This window comes from Amphiura filiformis, chromosome 12, assembly GCF_039555335.1.
Source record: "Amphiura filiformis chromosome 12, Afil_fr2py, whole genome shotgun sequence".
Lineage (NCBI taxonomy): Eukaryota > Metazoa > Echinodermata > Ophiuroidea > Amphilepidida > Amphiuridae > Amphiura > Amphiura filiformis.
The window spans coordinates 36,521,026-36,540,370 of NC_092639.1; the positions used below are offsets into that span (position 1 = coordinate 36,521,026).

At 36.8% G+C, this 19,345-nt stretch overlaps 1 protein-coding gene across 1 annotated transcript in view; it reads right to left on the minus strand.

The window, feature by feature from the left end:
- Positions 1-14,838, minus strand: part of LOC140166139 (uncharacterized) — a 223,096-nt gene extending 208,258 nt beyond the window's left edge. The window contains 17 exon segments of the mRNA XM_072189524.1: positions 203-417; positions 915-1,776; positions 2,250-2,396; positions 2,810-3,043; positions 4,234-4,475; positions 5,025-5,223; positions 5,846-6,005; positions 6,412-6,578; positions 6,793-7,092; positions 7,306-7,520; positions 8,015-8,129; positions 8,615-8,935; positions 9,312-9,596; positions 10,054-10,194; positions 12,389-12,421; positions 13,365-13,511; positions 14,720-14,838. Of these exon segments, the coding sequence (XP_072045625.1) occupies positions 203-417; positions 915-1,776; positions 2,250-2,396; positions 2,810-3,043; positions 4,234-4,475; positions 5,025-5,223; positions 5,846-6,005; positions 6,412-6,578; positions 6,793-7,092; positions 7,306-7,520; positions 8,015-8,129; positions 8,615-8,935; positions 9,312-9,596; positions 10,054-10,194; positions 12,389-12,421; positions 13,365-13,511; positions 14,720-14,731 (3,795 nt within the window). The 5' untranslated portion in view covers positions 14,732-14,838.
- Between the last annotated feature and the right edge of the window lie 4,507 nt (positions 14,839-19,345).

Consider the following 19,345-nt stretch of genomic DNA (forward strand, 5'->3'; position numbering starts at 1 on the left):
CAAAAATGTATTTGGAAGTCTATTTATAGGTTCTAAATTCTTGAGAATGCTAAAGTAATAATAACATTCTACCATTTTCCTAGGATCATTTTGCTTTAGATCAGAATGCAGAAGTATTTTTTCAGAAACCTTTTTCTATCCAATTTTTAAAACAATACATTAAACAATGGTACCTGAGATGTTCCCTAACAAGAACCTTTACCTTTTGTCTGTGGCATAATTCTTCCATTGGTTCACGTTTAGCTACCACAACTGTGTTCTCCAGTTGGCTGAATTCACCTTCAACCTTTGCCAGCCATCGCAGCAAACTATCCAAGTTATCCTGAATGTCTTGAGATTGAGACAGAGCACCACGTAGGGCATTCATACGATCATTGATTTGGCCTAGGAGACCATCATATTTGTCAGAGATATCACCTAGAGAAAGAAGATCAAATGTGAAATTGTAAGTGGTTTTGCCAGGATACAACAGTTATAATGAATTTAAACATTGTGTGTATACTTTTGAGTTGACACACCCGTGTGTGTTTGCCGTCAACCGAGGACAGTGTGTATTGCTATCTAGCCGCGGACGTGTGTATCATGTTTTCATCGCCTAACCGTGGACTAAAATGGCAGACTTTTTTGCGTATGATACGAAACAGAATTTTATCCATCAACTGCTGACTGTAGTTTTTACGCGTATGGTCTGCAGTTTTGAGCAAATATCACTAAAATACATTTAGCATGCAAATGAGGTCTTTTGCAGCAGTTTGAGACTGAGGACTGTCCTCGGTTGGAGGCAAGTCTGCAGTTTAGGGTGCAAAATCTTGTGTGTGTCCTTGTTTGCCAGCAAACACCTAAGCACTCATACAAACAAACAAACACACACACAAAACATTCTAGTCTAAAAATACAATACAAGTTGCACTTACCAACAGTCCTGTCAACATCTGGTTTCAACTCTGAGTGATCTTCCACCAAATCTCTACCAGTATCCCTCACTCTGTCCTTATCTTTACCGTGTCTCACAACATCATCATTGAAAGCTTTCAACCTGTCAATCTGTTTCTGTACATACTCTGGTTCCAGGCCGACTGGTTCCTTTAGCAGACGATTCAAGGTGTCGTATGCATTGCCAAGGTAATCGGTCATATTGTCAACAGAGTCACTGTAATGCACAAGCTTGTCCAGTAGATCACTGAGATTGTTGTAGTAGTCACTACTTGAGGCTTGCAGGTTACTGAAGCGAGTATTCAAATCTTGGAGCTTGTCTCTGACTTGGTTAGTTTCTGGTGCTTCACGGAATGTGCGGTTAAATTGACGTGATAGGACCTCGTTACGGAAGTCTTGAAGAGCTTTGCGATATGCGTCGGCATTACGGATGAACTTCTCTCCAGACATGTTGAGAACTCTCAGGTCACTTTTGTGACCAAATACGTCTTCGTTAAAGTCTTTGACTTGCCGTACTTGCTTTCGCAAGGACTCAGTGTCAATGGTTATTTCGCGACGGAACCTATCCATGGTGCGTTCGGCCCCTCGTAACCACTCTTCAAAGGAAGTAGTATCTGGTTCATTGTGTTCCAACTCGTCGAATGCAAGATTCAGTTGTTTCATGCGTTCAGTAGATTCGCGAGATACTGTCTCATAGCGGTCCTTCAGACCATTGTGTCCTTCTTGAAGCTTGTTTCTGATGTCTGGGCTAAGATCACGGCTGTAGTTATCCAGGAACTGTTTAGTGTTATGTACTGCTAATAGCACAGGTTGTTGATGAGCTAAGATGTCATCGTTAATATCCTGAGAAAAAACAGTAAGTAAAGAGTATTCGAACAAGCTGTCTCAAAATGGTTCAAGATAAATTGTTTATCACAGATATTGCGGTATCAATACTATTTTCTTTTTCTTTCACGTGGGCTCTTTTGGTCAATCACTCAAAAGAAAAGAAAGGAAATGTTGAAATATTTAGCATGTTTTAAATGCTTCTAACCATTAATCACAATCACATCATTGTGATGCTTAAAATTTGAACAAAAACATGGAATGAAAAAACCAACTCTCATTCTCATTCTGAAATTTCTTCAATACTTTTGAAATCATATAAATAAGTTCCAACCATTAATCACAATCACATCATTGTGAAGCTTAAAATATAAATAAAATATGGAATGAAGGAATGAACTCGCATTCTCATTGTGAAATTTCTTCAATACTTTTTGATATCATTTTTGAGATTGTGTTTTCTACATGTCAATCTAATTTATTAAATCTACCTTGTGCTCTTTAGCTTGTTGATCTAGTGGGGTAGTCTGTTCCATCATGGGTTGTTCTGACCCCAAGGCATGTTCTATCTTGGCTACCCAATCAAGCAGTTGAACAACGTCATCAACTCTCTTCTTGGTCTCCTGTTCCAGTGCAGTCTGCACAAACAAATCATATGTTTATTCAGTAATATCATTCATTTTACGAGTCATGACTACTCTACAAATTACAATGTAATTTCTGGAAACCCAAACCCAAATTAAATCCTTATTATTTTATATATTTTTATAACATTCGGCCGAAGCCAGGGTAAGCCCAATAGTACTCAGAGGCTACTAAATTCGAGGGATTGCCATCCGGATGTGACAGGACAGGGACATGGGAAGAGTTCCAATTTTAGATGCAGGAGAAAAACCGGAGCACCCAGAGAAAAACCTGCGAGGACAAGCATCGATCGGCAACCAAACTCACATGTGGCACTGTGGGGAATTGAACTCTGGCCACAGTGGTGAGAAGCGAGTGAGAAGACCACTACACTAACCCGCCCTCCCTTAAACGGATATTTACTCACCTTGCTCTTTTCAGCTTCTTCCAGTTCACCCAACATGCCTTTGAGAGCATTCAACTTTTCTAGAGACATTCCAATCATGTTCTCATAACACTCTCTTAGTTCTTTGATGCGTCTCTGCATCTCTTCAATCTGATCTGGTGTCAGCTTCTTACGGTTATCATGTAAGAAATGCTCTGCATTCTGAATGGCCTCTAACATCTGTGGTCTGTTGGATATCAGCTCATCATGCAAAGCCTACAAGTGAAACACATACAGGTTTGTAGTTGTTAATTTTGATTACTTGTTGTTAGATAGACTTTCCAGTTTCTGAATTGCAAGAATGGAAAGATTTGCTTTGGTGCAAAATGTTCTATGATGATTTTACTATTGTAACAAATACATGCTCAACAACACATAATAACTATTATTAAAGTCACCATCAGTAATGTTCCAAATCAACAATATCTGAATAAATATCAAGTCAGATTTGTGCATATTTGCAAGCAGTATAAGTGTAGGGATGAAAACAAGCACTGACATAATTTCCTGAAACTGCTTTAACATATCCTGAAAATGTGTATTTCCCTATAAATCCAAGCAAAATTTCCTGAAATCAGAAAATTTCCCTGTTAAGTGTGCTTTACACACTTTGCAAGTGATAATACTGAAAGCAACCTAATGAGAACAGGTTGACATTTTAGTCAATGTAGGATGTTGCTGTCAATACAGATGCTTATAGTAACAGATAATCAAGTGGAGCTCACATTTTTCATCACTGCTGTTTTTCTTCCTTTTTGTCATTTTTTCATGAGAATTTTCAGATTTATCCTTTAACTTAAAAGCTATTCATACATTTTTGTAGCATTTTACAATGTACGCTGTGGGTCACTGACAGTACTATTAAGCTTAAAAGCAAACATTCTACTGTAATGCTTTTATAATATCAGTGTCATACTGGTCCAGTATTGTGTGACACCTTTGATAATAAAAAACTTGACGTTCATGCCTTTTTCCTGCTTAACTGATTAATTATGACACTTGATAACAGAGGTGATTATAATCTTTTCTGACTTTGTAAAATGTAGTATCATACATCACAAAATAATATCTTATTTACTCAGCAAGAGTTGATGAAAAAGTCCTGTTGTAATGAAACAACATATTATCGAGGATTGAGAACCAGAAAGCCTTAACCCACAAGGAATCCTTTGTGAGTTAAGGCTTTCTGGCTCTCAACCCTCAATATGTAACATTAACAATGAAATCCTGATGAACCTGCTTGATGATTTGCATCAAGCAGGTTCCTGATGAACCTGCTTGATGATTTTGCAATGTAATCACATCCTTGATAATTGTGAATAATCCAGGGGCACCCCTTGCCCTGGTTATATGCATATCTTATATATATTGATAGATACCGTTGTGTTAGCTCAACACAACCCTACCTTATGTTCATCTATCAATGCCTTCAATGTAGCCACATCTTTGATAGTTGGTATAGGTTCTTGTAGCTTGGCCTTTACTGGTCTACTCCAATCCAACTGTGTCTGCAAATCTTGATTCCTCACTTGATACTGTCGCATGATGTCAAGCATCTCGTTGATGGTATCTTCACGCAGAGTAATGTTCTTGCCGAGGTCGTTGTAGCGATTACGTAGACCTTTGGCTTCACGCATCACTTCAGTGTCTGTACAATGACAAAACAAAGAATATGAAATTTAGAGGTTTGAGTGTGTTTCAAATGGTTCTTAAAAAATGGGGGCTGATCAAGCATACCAGGGTTATATATTCCAACAGAACTAGTTGCCAAACACTGTAATTCAGAAGTCATAAGACGATAGAGTGATTAATAAATTGCATTATTTCCTTGATGTACCTGCAAAAAAAAGCTTAAATGATACAATTTATTTAGATTGTAATTTTCCCCATTGGCTCATCTCAATCCACTCTGAGCCATTGCAGACAAGAAAGTGACAATTCAAGTAAGCCCGACAATTCAAGTAAGCCCGGCAAACAATGTCACAGTGTACAAACTAAAAGGAGAACGCCCATTGGCTGAACAGAAGAGGCCGATTTGCAATGAAATCAAAACCATAACGTCCACTACAAAAATGGGCTCAGCCATTCTCTGCTGAGGTAAATTGGTTCTATTTAGACAAGTTAAATAAAACCGTATTTTGGCAAGTTGCATAGTTTTCAATTTGTCTATATTTCCCCCAAAACATGTACAGCCTACCTTCTGAGACTTGGAATGTCTGTTGGATCTCAACCACACGGCGTTCAGTACGTGCCACGTTGCCACTGGCAACCTGCGTGGAGCGCCTCCTGTTGGTGACGACTGTCTCGGCAGACTGGATGAGGGCATCAAGAGATTTTCCCAGCTCAAAAGTCTCATCTATTCTAGGCTTGAAGTTTGTCACCTCACGATCCAGTGGCTGCAAATTGATATAAATTATAAGTGTGAATATTTTCACATATGGCATACCATCTTTTGATGGAACATTAGAGAAAAACATTAACTTTTCTGAAATCACATCTATGAGCAAAATTTATTATACGTAGGTTGAATTTTTTTTAAATGAAAATCAGAAGGAATGTAAGTGGCTGTTGCCAAGTTGCAATCTTGGCTTGATTCAATTGTTATTATTCTCTTCCAATTCTATTTACAATACTTGATGCAATATGAGAAATGCACCATGGTCTATACTTTGATTCTTTTAAGCACATCTTATCTTCATCTTTATTTTGGATGAATTCTGCTAAAAATAAATGATAGTATTCCTCCATCATACTAGTCACTGAAATTGATTCAACTTAGTTGCTGAGCAATGAGTGATTTGTTTTAACAATAAATAGAGGTTTCTGGTTGTTAGGAAAAACACTCGACATTAATGGTGAAAAGTCACATAGTAAATTCAGCTTTAGCCTTAGAAAGTCAAACATAACACACCAATAAGCCGTTGTCACATCACATGGCTTAGTAGTGGTCTAAGGTTTGATTCTGGGATTTATTTGGTCATAAAGCATGAAAGAGGAAATAAATGATGTTGCGTTTACCTTCATCTGTTCCAGTTGGTTTTCCAGCATACGTAGGTCACGAGCGATGCTTGGCAGCTGCTCAAACTTGACCTCTGTACTGTCCAACCACATACTGACCACCCTCACATTGTTGCGATATTTGTCATTCAGTCTTGTTCTTTCTTGCAGATAATCATTACTGCAAAAATAATCATATTCAAGGATTCAATTTTAGAATAGACTAAATTGTATTTTTGATCATTTTTTGACAAATAAACCTAGAGCTAGAAAGTATTTCATATCTAGGAAACACATCAAATATATGACACTTCTCATAAACACTTTTGGGAATCTTAACACTTTTAAAATAACATTAAACAATGAAAAATTTGCAAAGTGAATGCACAGGTCATATTATCAGGCCGATGGATTTTGAAAATTCTTGTAATTAAATTGACTAATCATGATATGCTCTATTTCTTTGCTTGGTCTTACCATTTCTATTTCCTCCAATGTTCTGTAAATTTATATTTCTGTAAAATATTGCCAAAAACATTGTTTTTATATCATTATAAAGAGCAAAAATACAAATTCTTGGTACTTACAGTCTAGTGAGGGCTTCCTCCATTGTTTGCCAATTGCGATCTAGATTTTTCATAAGATCCTGTACAAAGCTTGCATCTCGTGTACGTGGATGATTGATTAGCTCATCAGCTACTCGCTTCATTCGTCTGTACTCTGGCATATGGCTGTCAACTTCCTTGGTTGAGTTCTGAAAGTTAAATAACAAAAATATTCTTAAAATTTAATTTCAAAATGATTCCAATATCTTAGTAGTCTTGTTAGCTCAAACGCCCAAGTATTGGTCTGCCTTATTTTACACGTATTCACATCAATTCATTTAGGCTTCCGTGCAATAGATATTTAAATCTTGCTTGTTAATGTTTATTTAACTTGAGATTACAACTATCTTGTGCAATATTCACCTGAATAGCTTTCTCAATCTCAGGAATGTCCTGCTTCTTCAGATCTCGTGATTCCAGAGTATCCAAGACAGGGAACAGCCAATCTTCCAGATCATCAATGTCCTCCATCAGTTTAGCAAGAATATCTAGCATAGAGTGAAGATCCTCATCATACTTGGATACATCAGACAGAAGCTTGGCATAGTTGTCGGCGATTCTTGAACCTTGGGAGCGAAGATGTGGGGCGATGGCAGGGTTACGTACACGCTCAGAGAGAGATGCGATGGTAGGGCCACGGTTTTTCAAATCCTGCTCAAGTACCTAAAAATAAATATTTCAACAAACATATTAAAGAACAATCCTTGATTAAAAATTTTACTGATTAAACAAAATTTACGGTTAATCTTTTTACAATCCTCTAAGGTATTTAGTAGCAATATTGGCTTATATATACAAAGAAAAGGGTATATCTTCTTGTCCTAACTGCATAATTTAACAGTTTCCAACATTTCTCAGATGAATTGTGTTCTTTACCTTTAGATTCTGTATCTCTTCCAGGATTGGTTCTTTCCTGACAGTGACCTTTGCCCCCAGCAATCTACCCAATCTAGTATCAGTATCATCCAGCCATGCCTGTGTGTTATCCAGTGTGTCTTGCAAGCCATGCATGTCATTCATGGCACCTTGCAGCTCCTTGTCACGTATTGTGATTGATGTCTCAAGATTCTCATACCTGGTGACAATATCAACTGTATGGTGGGAAAAAAGACATGTATGTACATTTATGTTTTGAGACAAGAGGGTATTTTCCACCAAATCACATGATGGAAATCTGTTGTAAGCAACTCTTGTAATTTATACCAAGCAATGCATTGCTAAAGAGTCTGAACTCAAGCAGATGTAATGCTGAGTTGTTAGGGGTTGATTGATCCTGTGGGTGATCAAAGATTAACACTTCCTGAGCACAACCCATAAATGAATATCACCCACCCCTGCACATCCAAGATGGCTGTCATAGCACGAGCGGCCATCTTGGATATGCAGTAAAGGTGAATTTAAAAACTATCACAAACTAAAAGTAATTGGAATATATGTTTACCCACACTGACTTATCCAAGATGGCCGCCATGGGCACATTTATGTGCTATGAGAAAGGAGTAGGATTTTTGAAAATTTTTCTTTTGGCGCATTTATGCATCGTGATGAAGGAAGTGTTATGCAAAGAAATAAAATGTTAACTTACCAACAGTAGAATCAATATTGTCTCCCAGTTCTGGCTGAGCCTCAGTGAGCTCTGCACCAGTTGCCTTCACTCTCTCTATATCCTTAAGGTGTCTGGCTACATCGTTACCAACATCCTATGAATAAAATAATCAATGAAGGAAATAAGATGCACTTTAGATTTACACTATAAATGGAAATAATCACAATCATGAAATAATTTTGCAAGTCTAATCTGATGTTCAAGCACAAAATAGCTCATGTTGCTTGAGAAAATAGCTTAAACAATTCTAACTTTACCAAATAATTTACATCAACAAATCTGAACAATATCCAAATGGCTGCTACTATAAAACAAAATTAAGATATTGTCGTTAGAAAACGCATATTTTGTTCAAATCTTACATCAAAATATTAAAGGTATTAACAAATTTTCACAAGATTAATATTTCACGCTTTCACACAATTTTGAACTTTTACTTTAAAATTTGTGATTCTAAGCTTCATTACATTTTAAAACCTGTATACAAAAGAGAATATATTTGCATTTTACAGGGAATCTTAGTATACCATAAAACAATAATAACAACAGCAATAACACAGACAAAGTGCTCTTGCTTACCCTAAGTTTGTCCATCTGTTCATTGACACCATCAGGATCCTCAGCAATGGCTTCTTTCATGAGGCCATTGATAAGATGCTGTGTGTCATCAATCCAAACTACAACAGTCTCTACAGACACACGGTATTTGTCATGGAGTGCCAGGAGACCCATGATACGCTGGGTGTGGTCGTTGCATTTCAGCTTCAGCTTGTCGTATCGTTCATTGATGTCGCTCAGCTTGTCCACAATGATGGTGTTCTGAGGATCTACGCGGAAGTTGCGGATGAACTGACGTGGCATGACCATCTCCCTGAATTTGTCAAGCCTGCTGCGGTGGGTCTGTACACAAAGTAAGATAACATTAGTCAAATATTGTTTTACTGGTTTCTTAACTTCAAACAGCAAAAACTGTTTTGGTTCAAATTTGAATACTCAAAAAAGTACCACTCAGGACATCAACTTGTATGTTGTTGCCTATATCACATAGTTATGTAGTCAACAATACAAATACACCTGTTTGTAAACCAAATTTGGCATCAAAATGCATAATTAAGCTTAATTAGTCTTACCAAAGATTTCAAAATTGGCATGCTAGTGGATCAAACTGTGAAAAAAAGATGTAATTGGACATATTTGCATATTTGGTGAGTATGACAAATATTTTCCACTGGTTGGATCTCAAGTCCCTCCACAAGAATGATCTTCAAATTCTTACCTTTGTTTCTTCCAAGAATCTCTTCCCAGACATATTGATGAAGCGCAGGTCAGCAGAGTGAGACACCACATCCTCGTTAAAAGGCTGCAGTTTGGACACCTGTTTCTGTAGGCCATCTCTGTCTCGTGCAATATCCATTAGGTACGAGTCAAGGGTGCGCTCAGCGGCACGCAACCAATTCTCAAACGAAGAGAACTCGCGGTCAAACTTTGCTAGTTCATCTACGCTGGTGTTGAATTGCTGCATGCGATCGTCGGACTCACCACTGACTCGCTCATATCTTATCTATGGGGAGAAAAAGTGAAGTAAATTATAACACAATAGAGATAATAGATGAGCAATTGAAATAGTTATTAGTTGGAGGGCATGCTACTGTCTTATTGGGACTGCTCTCCTGCAAATCGATACTTATAGAGACTGATACAATATGCAGGCTCAGAAGTGGGAGCTAAAATTGATAAATGATTACAAAATGCTATTATTCATAGGGTCACAAAATATTACAGGCATGAGAATGGCTTTTTTGAAAACTGCCTGAAAAAGTATATGAATTTAGTCTTAAAAGGCCCAAAGCAGGCTGAAAAATGCATAAATTTGGAAAACAAAACTGTAAAGCCTGAAAATTCTCATGCCAAATAAGATATTCAAGAGACACCTTGTATAAATGGCTGATTTAGTCCCTTCTGTGGTTTTTGAAAGTATTACATCAAAATGGATAAATGATACTGGAATAACTCCTTACCTTCAGATCTTCTGAATAGGTCTTGAGAGCATCTTTGTTACTGTTGCTAAGTTTATCATGCTGAGTTTCTAGTAAGAAATTAGCATTATGTACAGCCAGCATGACAGGCTCATGATGGGCACGTACATCCTCATGGATACTCTGAAATCATAACAAAACCATAGCAACAATCATCAAATATTCATCCAACATGTGTATAGGTGTTAGCTTTATATTCATATCCATCAACCTTTGCATTTGTGGTATCAATGATGTCATCAGCCAGTTCCAGATACTTTTGCTATTTTGTACTTGCTATTTCAAAATATCTGATAATGTCATACATTAACCACTGCAGCAGAAAAGGCAAAACTCCACCACCTGGCTAGCCTGGATAATGATGCTTTTGGTACCAAACCAGAGCTTTCAAACGTTTTTATATGAATTAAATGTGATTGTTTATATTTGACATAACAAGTTAATCATCCAGTGCAATAATATGGTTTTCAAGTGCTAAATAATAGCCCAATTTAGTATATCTGATGATTTCCAATGTACTAGTATTCTTCTCATGTATCACTGGGAACTGTTGCTAAGAACAGCACATTCATTCTTAAGCACAATGTGTGGATTTATTGACACATTCAATTTAGTAGGAATGTTAGGGGACAATTTTTGGAGGAAAATTTAACATTGTGAATCCCAACAACCCTAGATCTGTTTGAGATATTAATTTTAATTAGTTTTTGCTCTTTATAATGATATAAAAAACAATGTTTTTGACAAAATTCTTACAGAAATATGAACAATGTATCATTTGAGAAAGGCACAAATATTGTTTATGGTTCCATCATGGAAGATTTGTGTTGAGTAAATTATGTCACTGCCACACTATTTTAGAAAAGATTTTAAAAAATATAAAAGAGAGCCAAAACTTTTTACAGATATGGTTGAGAATGAGATGTCAAGTGATATTTTCCTTCAACATTACTTGCTGGATTAGAACTCATGGTTACCCCAGGGAGGGAGGGAGGGAGGGATATCATTACAACAAATCTTAGATATTCTATTATTACTGTTTACTTTGTTAATTGGAAATAAATATTCCTAATTACGTCGGGAGGGAGGTTCAAAAAGGCAATGCTATAAGGTCTATTATAGGACTAAGGACAATTAATATCTTTAACACAACAAAACTGATTAGATGGTTAACAATGTATTCTTGACAAAATGGAATTAATCAAGCTATTGTTGATGAAAGCATCCTAAAATGTGGATATGTGGTAAGGAGAAGATAGCAAAGGTTTATTATATTAAGTCATAGTCAGAGATTTTGAAGCAGGGGTTCTTAGTTGCTTAATATCTTATTAATGTTGTTGTTTTAAAAAATATATATATAGTCCAGATAACATATTTCCAATCTGTTGAAAGAAACAGAGTAGTAAAGCTTGTTTGAAGACCTATGAAAGCCCTCTACCCTCCCAACTGTGATCTCCATTGATGCATACTGATAGGCCCTGATCTGCAATTTTCCATCAGTGAAAGTTTGGCTTATGTATGCTCAACAGACCAATGATATATTTTCTCAAAATGTGCAGCTTGAAGGAAAAATGACTGTTCCACCATTCTCCCAAATGGACACTGCATATGAATATAAAAATGTACTCCCTTGTGTAACTGATAAATGGCTAAAAGGAAAGAGGAAATATTATTGATATACCACTTGAACAACTATTCATCTTGAATGAAACACAATTACAAATTTGGTCAAACCTATTTGTAGCGATTTCTTCAAATATTGTATACCGTATTCATTCCAATAAGCGCCCAGGGCGCTTAACAAAGTCATTTTGGGTGGGCACTTATTGCTAACTGTTTTTGTTTTCATAAGGGGCGTTTATTAGAGATTTCTAGTAGCTTTTTTGATGCAGAAAATGTATTGCAAGTTTACACAGGACTTGTAGTCCTCCAGCTATTTCACTGTATTGATATCTGTCACTTCAACATTAATGGTACCCTTTAGCAAATTGAAAATACCCTGGGTGGGCGCTTATTGGGGCATGGGCGCTTATTGGAACGAATATGGTAGTTGTTTTGCAAACTGAACTTCTGAACACAAATGCTACATGAAAGATGTGACTGGAATTAAGTAACTTTCAAGATGAATATAGAGATGCTGCTCATTGACCTTATATAATAAATGTGGTGAATGCAAAAGCAAAAAAAAAATCATAAAAAATAGCACAATTGCAAGGGGTGATTTGTTTGTGGTAAGAAGAAAGGGTGTAGTAACCATTGAGTGCCACCATGATGATGATTGTGAAGACTGTGCACAGTATAAACCTTTTTATTTTACCTCATCTCTTTGACGGAGTTTCTTTTGAATCTCCTGAAATATCAAATGTGTGCTTGGTAAGCAAATGGGATTCACAGCAATAATACAAAGTTTATCTTGCTCTCTCCCTTCCCCACTCAAACACTTGTTTTTCTCTCCCCGTTTTCTCCTCCCTCTCTCTTGTTTTCTCATACTCTCTCTCCTGTTTTTAGTCGGTCATGTTTTCCCCTCTCTTTATGCTCAACCCCTCCATGTTCCCCCTTATCTCTCTGTTTCCATTCTTTCACTCTCTTTCTCCTTTCCTCCTTGCATACTGTTATTCATTCCTCACTCTCGAACATCACCAATAAATTCAAATCAATACATTATTACAAGATATTCCAAATGTCATAAGTGGAATTTGGGAAAGAAATATGTTTGAAACATTAGTCATAATGGGCAGGAAAAACCTCCCATGTATTTGTGGTCCTTGAACATATTAAAAACAAAACTGCCAAGAGGTTACATAGGATGTTTTGCTTTAAACATGTTCAGGAGCCAGTAACACATACAAGATTTTTCCTGCCCAACGATGACAGAGAAATAATAACTAAAACACAGCAATTAAGACACCTGATTCACACCCAACAGGAAAGCGATTCCATTTACAAAGAAATACAGTTAGCTAAGTTACTTACTAATGGATTCACACACTCCCTGGGACAAGTAAGTAATAGTGCTCCTATTTCCAAATCTTCAACATACACAACACTTACAATGTTAAACAAGTAGCAAAAAAAACTGAACTGATGTCATGATTTCATTGAAAAATGAAACTAAAAATCATGGTAAAATTCAGCTAGAGCATTTTCCACTCTGATGTGGCAGTGACGTCAAAGCATTGAGGCAGCTGTTTCATGTGTGCATCTATGCGGCGTCTTTAAGAGTGTGTGCCACAACAGGTTGGAAAATGCTTTAGTCTCATCCTTATCCTACAACCAATTAGTCTTGTACTAACCTTCTGCTGTCTGTGTTGTTCACTCAGTGGTCGTATCTCTTCACTCATAGGCTGTTGTTGACCAAGTTGAGCTTCTATCTCTGTTATCCAGTCAACTAACTTATGGAGAATTTCTATCTTCTCCTGGGCTTCCTTTAGCAATGATAGCTGTGGGATAAAGACTAGCTGGTTAAAATCTATTGCTACCTGATGTAGATTAGTAAGATTAAGCAAAGCTAATTATCAGAAAAAGATGCAAACTACCACATATTTTTCCACAAATGATGATTGACCAGTTTGTGAAAAAATTTGCACATATTTCGAGGCATAATTTGCATTCTGATAAAAATTATGCCTATTCCGACACAAATAAAATATTTTGGATGCAATTTGCAATGAAAATGATAAGACACTGTCTCCTTTTATAATTATGTTTGCATTTTTTCTCCTTTGAACGTCATTGGTTCTGCTTTTATATTCGAACTATTATGTAACCTAAAATATGCTACTAGCTAGCTGTTTCATTCCAAACTTATTTTGGAATATTCTACTAAATAAGTGTACACTACAGAATCTACTTAGTGCTAAGGATCTTGGATTTGACAAATGTAGCTAACTTTGACAAATCCTTATCTTGCCCAGTTTTGCACTAGACAAATCCTTATCTAGCGCAGTTTTGCACTACCTACTTACTAAAGATGCTGAATTCTATTTAGTACAAAAATATTAAAAACCAAATACCATTACTGGCTTCTGCCATAATTAAAATCATAACAGAATGTTAAAATTCACAATTCTGCTAATCTATGCCAGCATACAATCTAGATTTCCCACAAACTAGCAGTGTAAACTGGAACTGCACTACTCTTTATTGCACTACATTTTACTACATGTATCTTACAGGTCTATTCACTAGAATGATTAGTAAGAATATCGGAAAGAAAAGGTTTAATTAGTGAGAGGTTTAGGATTGGATATGATCAGGATTGGGGTTATCAAGAGGAGGTTTAGAATTAAGGTTAGACCTATTCTAGTGCATTTCCATCATCATTATAAGATACCAGTATACCCAATTGTACTAATAAAACACTATTCTTTGTGCACCCAATGTTTCTATTTTTGCATGGTTCTACTACTGCATCAAACTAAACTAATGCTCCCACTCTATAATAGGGGGCTTTCACTTTGTCCAGTTGTCCTAAGTTGAGACCCTAATTGTATGAATAGTACATCTTATTTATACATGTGACATAGTTCAAGACAAATTCAATGACTAGTGAAGGCGTCATTTCCCCTGACAATATGGCCGCTGCTACTATTTTAAATTTGCAAATGCGAGTACAGCGCCCTCTATTGCCTGGGAAAGTAACACCCACCTGGTCATTCATTTGTCTCAACCAATCCTGGGCCTTATAGTTGGACTGGTCAAAGTGTGAGCGCAGGTCATACGATCCCGCTGAAGCAGGTCTTGTTGTTCTGGTCCAAGACGGTCCTTGTATTCACGCAAGAATGAGTCGATTCCTGATAGTGTGTCATCAACTCCTGGCTTGTTGTCAGAGAGCTCTGTGTATTGGGTCTGAAATTGCAAATATGCAAAGTAAAATTGTTAATATCATAAATAATATATGTGACATGATCAAGGGAATGAGTCACATGTCGACCCTGATCGAAAATGAGTTTTACATATGTTTCTAAAGAGGATATTTAGAGCTTTCAGAAACTGAAAACCCCAAGTTGATATGACTTTTCTTTGCGAAGCTACATCACTGTATCAATCGCTGAAAACAATAGAAAACAAAAGAATTTTAACACTGTCTTTGCCAATATCTCAAAATCAATGTTAGCGACATCCGACTCATTCCCCTTGATCGTGTCACATATAAGATAAAATCTGTAACTTATATATTGTATAGGTATATGTAATGATAAATTGTGTAACTTATTAGAAAGTTAAGTTCTCTCTTTCCTAAATATAATCCCTATAAATTGCCTATTAAAACAGAGAGCTGAAATCTGAACAGCAAAAACAAACCAGTCTTTGAAAACTTGGAGAGCCAAAAGGGCTGTAACTTGAGATTTCAATATTTGCATCAAACAACAAGGTTGAAGACATTCAATGTCAGGTTAAAATATTGAGAACTGATTTTGGCAGCATTGAAGTGTCAAATTCGCTCTCAGGTTTGAGAGATAAAAAACAGGAACACCGCCAATCTTTATTCTGGCATGGGGGATAATTGGGGGTATTTGTGCCTCCCCCGAGTGCATTCAGGACAAATCGCTGTGTGTGCTAAACACTTCCAGACTGTAGGCGCAATTCGAAATGCTTCACAGTGCAATGCACTGGTTGCATCAAAGGAGCGACACAAACTACATATTTATCATAAAGTTTGACACAGAATTGTTTTAGTTTCTTTCTGTGTGCTATCAGCATGGACCCAAATACCCCCAATTGTTCCCTCATAGCTGCTGGAGCATTACACAGGACTGTAAGGGAAGTCTGCATTCTCCTTCTCTATTTCTACCGAATCAACCCACGTTCACATACATTGGGCTATTCCATTTAAAATCCACACTACCCCTGTGTCTTCCCCAGAGGGAGTATGAATTTCAAATGGAATGAGCACATTATGCAGCTCCAGTTGAATTTTATACACCCTCTGATGAATCTTCCCCTGGGGGAGGATTAGTTTCAAATGGAGCTGCAAGTGTGTTATTTCCATTTGAAACTCATATTCCCTCTGTGGAAGATATTTCCAAAATCTTCCACAGGGGGAGTGAGGATTTTAAATGGAATAACCCATTACCTTCATAGTATTGTACTGTTCTTCCAATGTATTGATATCTTTACTCAATGGCTCCTGGTTGTCAAGCAACTGCTCCATGTTCATCACCCAGTCAATCTGAGTACGCAGAGAGCGCAGACGTTCAGCAAACAGCTTGTCCAGATTCAGGTTAGCTTCAAGCTCCTCACGACGGAATGTCAATCTGTCACCCAGGTTGTTGTAACGCTCAACAGTTTTGTTTACGGTACGTTGTGCTTCAGTTTGTTCTGAATTAAAACAAAATCATCCAAAAAGTGTTATTTAATCAAAGTTGCTTTGATGCTTCTTTTTTTAAACTTACTCCATTTCACACAAACAACACATTTTAGCACCAAGTTCATAAATACTGAATTACGTCTTTTTCTTTTGTTGCATTTATGTTTAAATGCAGACAGACACATACATGCAAGGATACTGGAACATTCACACACCCCGCCCCGTACATTACTACATATAAACACACATACATGCACATATAAAAATTCACCCACATACAATAAACATATATCTTTGTTTAAACAAAGAACAACCAGTTACCTTCTTTGTAGAACTGTACACGAGGCTTATCATCATCAGACTTCCTGAAGCGTTTGGATCTGGGATAAGTGCCGGTGCCACCATGACGGGAATCACGATCACGTGATGACAGGGCAAGACTAGCGCGACGCTGTGCGGCAGACAAAGGCAAGTTACCCTCACGAATGATCTGATCGAGGCTGCGACCAAGTTTACGAACTTCCTCAATGTTGGGTCGGTAACCATCATATTCCTTTTCTAGAGGCTATAGAATTGTAAATTAAAAATGAACACCAGTAAAATTAATGCAATGATGCCACTAATGGGCACATATTAAATTCAATTTCAATTTCAATTGCTTGATAGGTAGGTTACACCAATGCATCAATTTGTTTTTCTATTTGTTTACAGATGAATATTCAAATGCCACTCAATGATAAAAGAATTGCAACTACTCTTTTGGCAATATATTCCATTTAACATGGTCACTTTTAAGATCGAGGGCTGGCATTTTCTTCGTTAGAGGGGTCCCAAATTTACAAAAATTTGGCGTCAATAAAATTGCGACCCCCCTATTTCGGCAACAAAAATTTTATGACCCCTCCCCCACCACCGATACACCTTACCCCCTAAACAGGCTAAAATTGTATTGAAATCAGTCTTTTTTAACAAAATAAACATACTATCTGTGGTCATCTTGTGACTCCCTACATTTTGGTTATCAAAAATTTTATGACCCCCTATTTTTCTTTCCAAAAGTTTATGACCCCCAGTATATTTGGGAGCCACCCCTTTTGAAGAAAATGACAGCCCCTAAGTGTTTACTCAGACTAAAACTGGACCATTAAATCTCAATCAATCTTGACTATGCTTCATTTTTTTTAAAGATTAAAACAGAAGAAACTATCATGAAAATGTTTTACCTATTATTAGGTTAAGAATATATCTCATTATAATAACCATATCTTACCTCTAGCTGTTTGATCTGTATGTTAATAGTTTCTGTGTCTCTAGCAATAGGCTGTAACTGATTGACTTTGTCTTCCATACCAGTCAACCACACTACTCCATCCTTCACTTGATCATCAAAGGCCTTGTGAGCTCGGCTACGATCCTGCCACTGATTGGTCCTGTTAACATATTTTAAAGAGGTTTTCAATTTACGGGTAATCAATATTATTACATGTTTGAAGGGATACACAGAGATAAAAAGGTCAATATTAAAGGTATTCAATGTATTTTTCAAATAATTTATTCAAAAACTCTTAAATGATTTGACTACTTCATGATAAATTTAATTATTACTGGCCACAAGATCCTACCTCTTTCCTAGCAGTGATTCTAGAGTCCTCCAGTTGAGTGCTACATTCTCCAAGATGTCTGACACATAGGCAGTATCATAGTTACGTGCCTCTTGCAGGAGCTCTTGGCCTAACTGTTGAATCTTTTCATACTGAGGATGACGTCCTTCAACTTGATGTTGAATATCCTGTTAGGATAGATAATTAATATCATGGAACATATAATGTCAAAAGAAATCTGGCAAATTTTTAATGTGTCAAATCTTTTTACTGTTGATAACCTAAACATGTGGAAACATATATAACAAATAAACAAAATATATTATATTATATTATGGAAGCAGAAGATCTGTAGACCTTGTTATCCAAACCAGAATTAGGCTTGTGGTTTAAGTCTTGATGTATTTGGGGTGAATGATAGTTTGGCAACATTTGTATGGTAAATTCCATACCTGCAAACAAGCATTATGAAGCATCTAAGCATTAGATATAAGAGATGTCTGAAATTAAAATGATCTTTTTCAAATATCAACATACCTGTAATCTACTGGCAAGTTCAGGTAAATCCTGACTCATGATATCATGAGCCTCCAAAGTGTCTGCAACTGGCAGCAACCAGTCCTCCAGGTCACTTACTTCCTCCTGCAACTGAGTCAACTTCTCAATCAAGGAACTCAACAGGTCCTTGCGACCACGGGAACGCACAATGATGTGCTCAAAGCGTGTGTTGATGTCTCCCAGTTGAGTTTGGACATTGGGGTCACGTTCAGAGCCAAGTTCAGTGGCAGATTCGTTGATGGCTGCAAAGCTGGGTTTGTGGCTGTCGATGTCCGTTTGAATAAGCTGTAGAAAAAGAATCTTGATCATGAATCAATCTAGTTGAAATTGTAAAAAGGGGGTGACTTCAGTTAAATTAACTAGTAAATATATATATGTATGTATGATGTAAGTCTACAGTATACCTTTTCTATAGCACATTTCTTGACCCAATTTTACAGATAGTTTCAAAACATTCACTTTTTGTCAAATAAATACCATCAATTCTAAGTCTATTTTGCACCAGCAAAAATTGGCTGATGCAAATCTACCACTCGCAACAATATATTACCTAGTAATCTTGGGGGAAAGTGCTATGAGCATAGTATTTTGATAACATATTTTGCTCTATCAGAAATGAGCATAGATTGAACAAAAGTTACAAGAATGCCCAGTCTCAACTCACTACCAGTTGAAACATATTTCCGCACATCATTTTGGCTTACCTTGTGCTGTTGAATTTGTTCCATCAGGCCATTACGTTTGATCATCATCCTTGAGGAACTGTCAAGTTTATCAAATGTGTTCTCCTTCTCCTCCAGCCAGA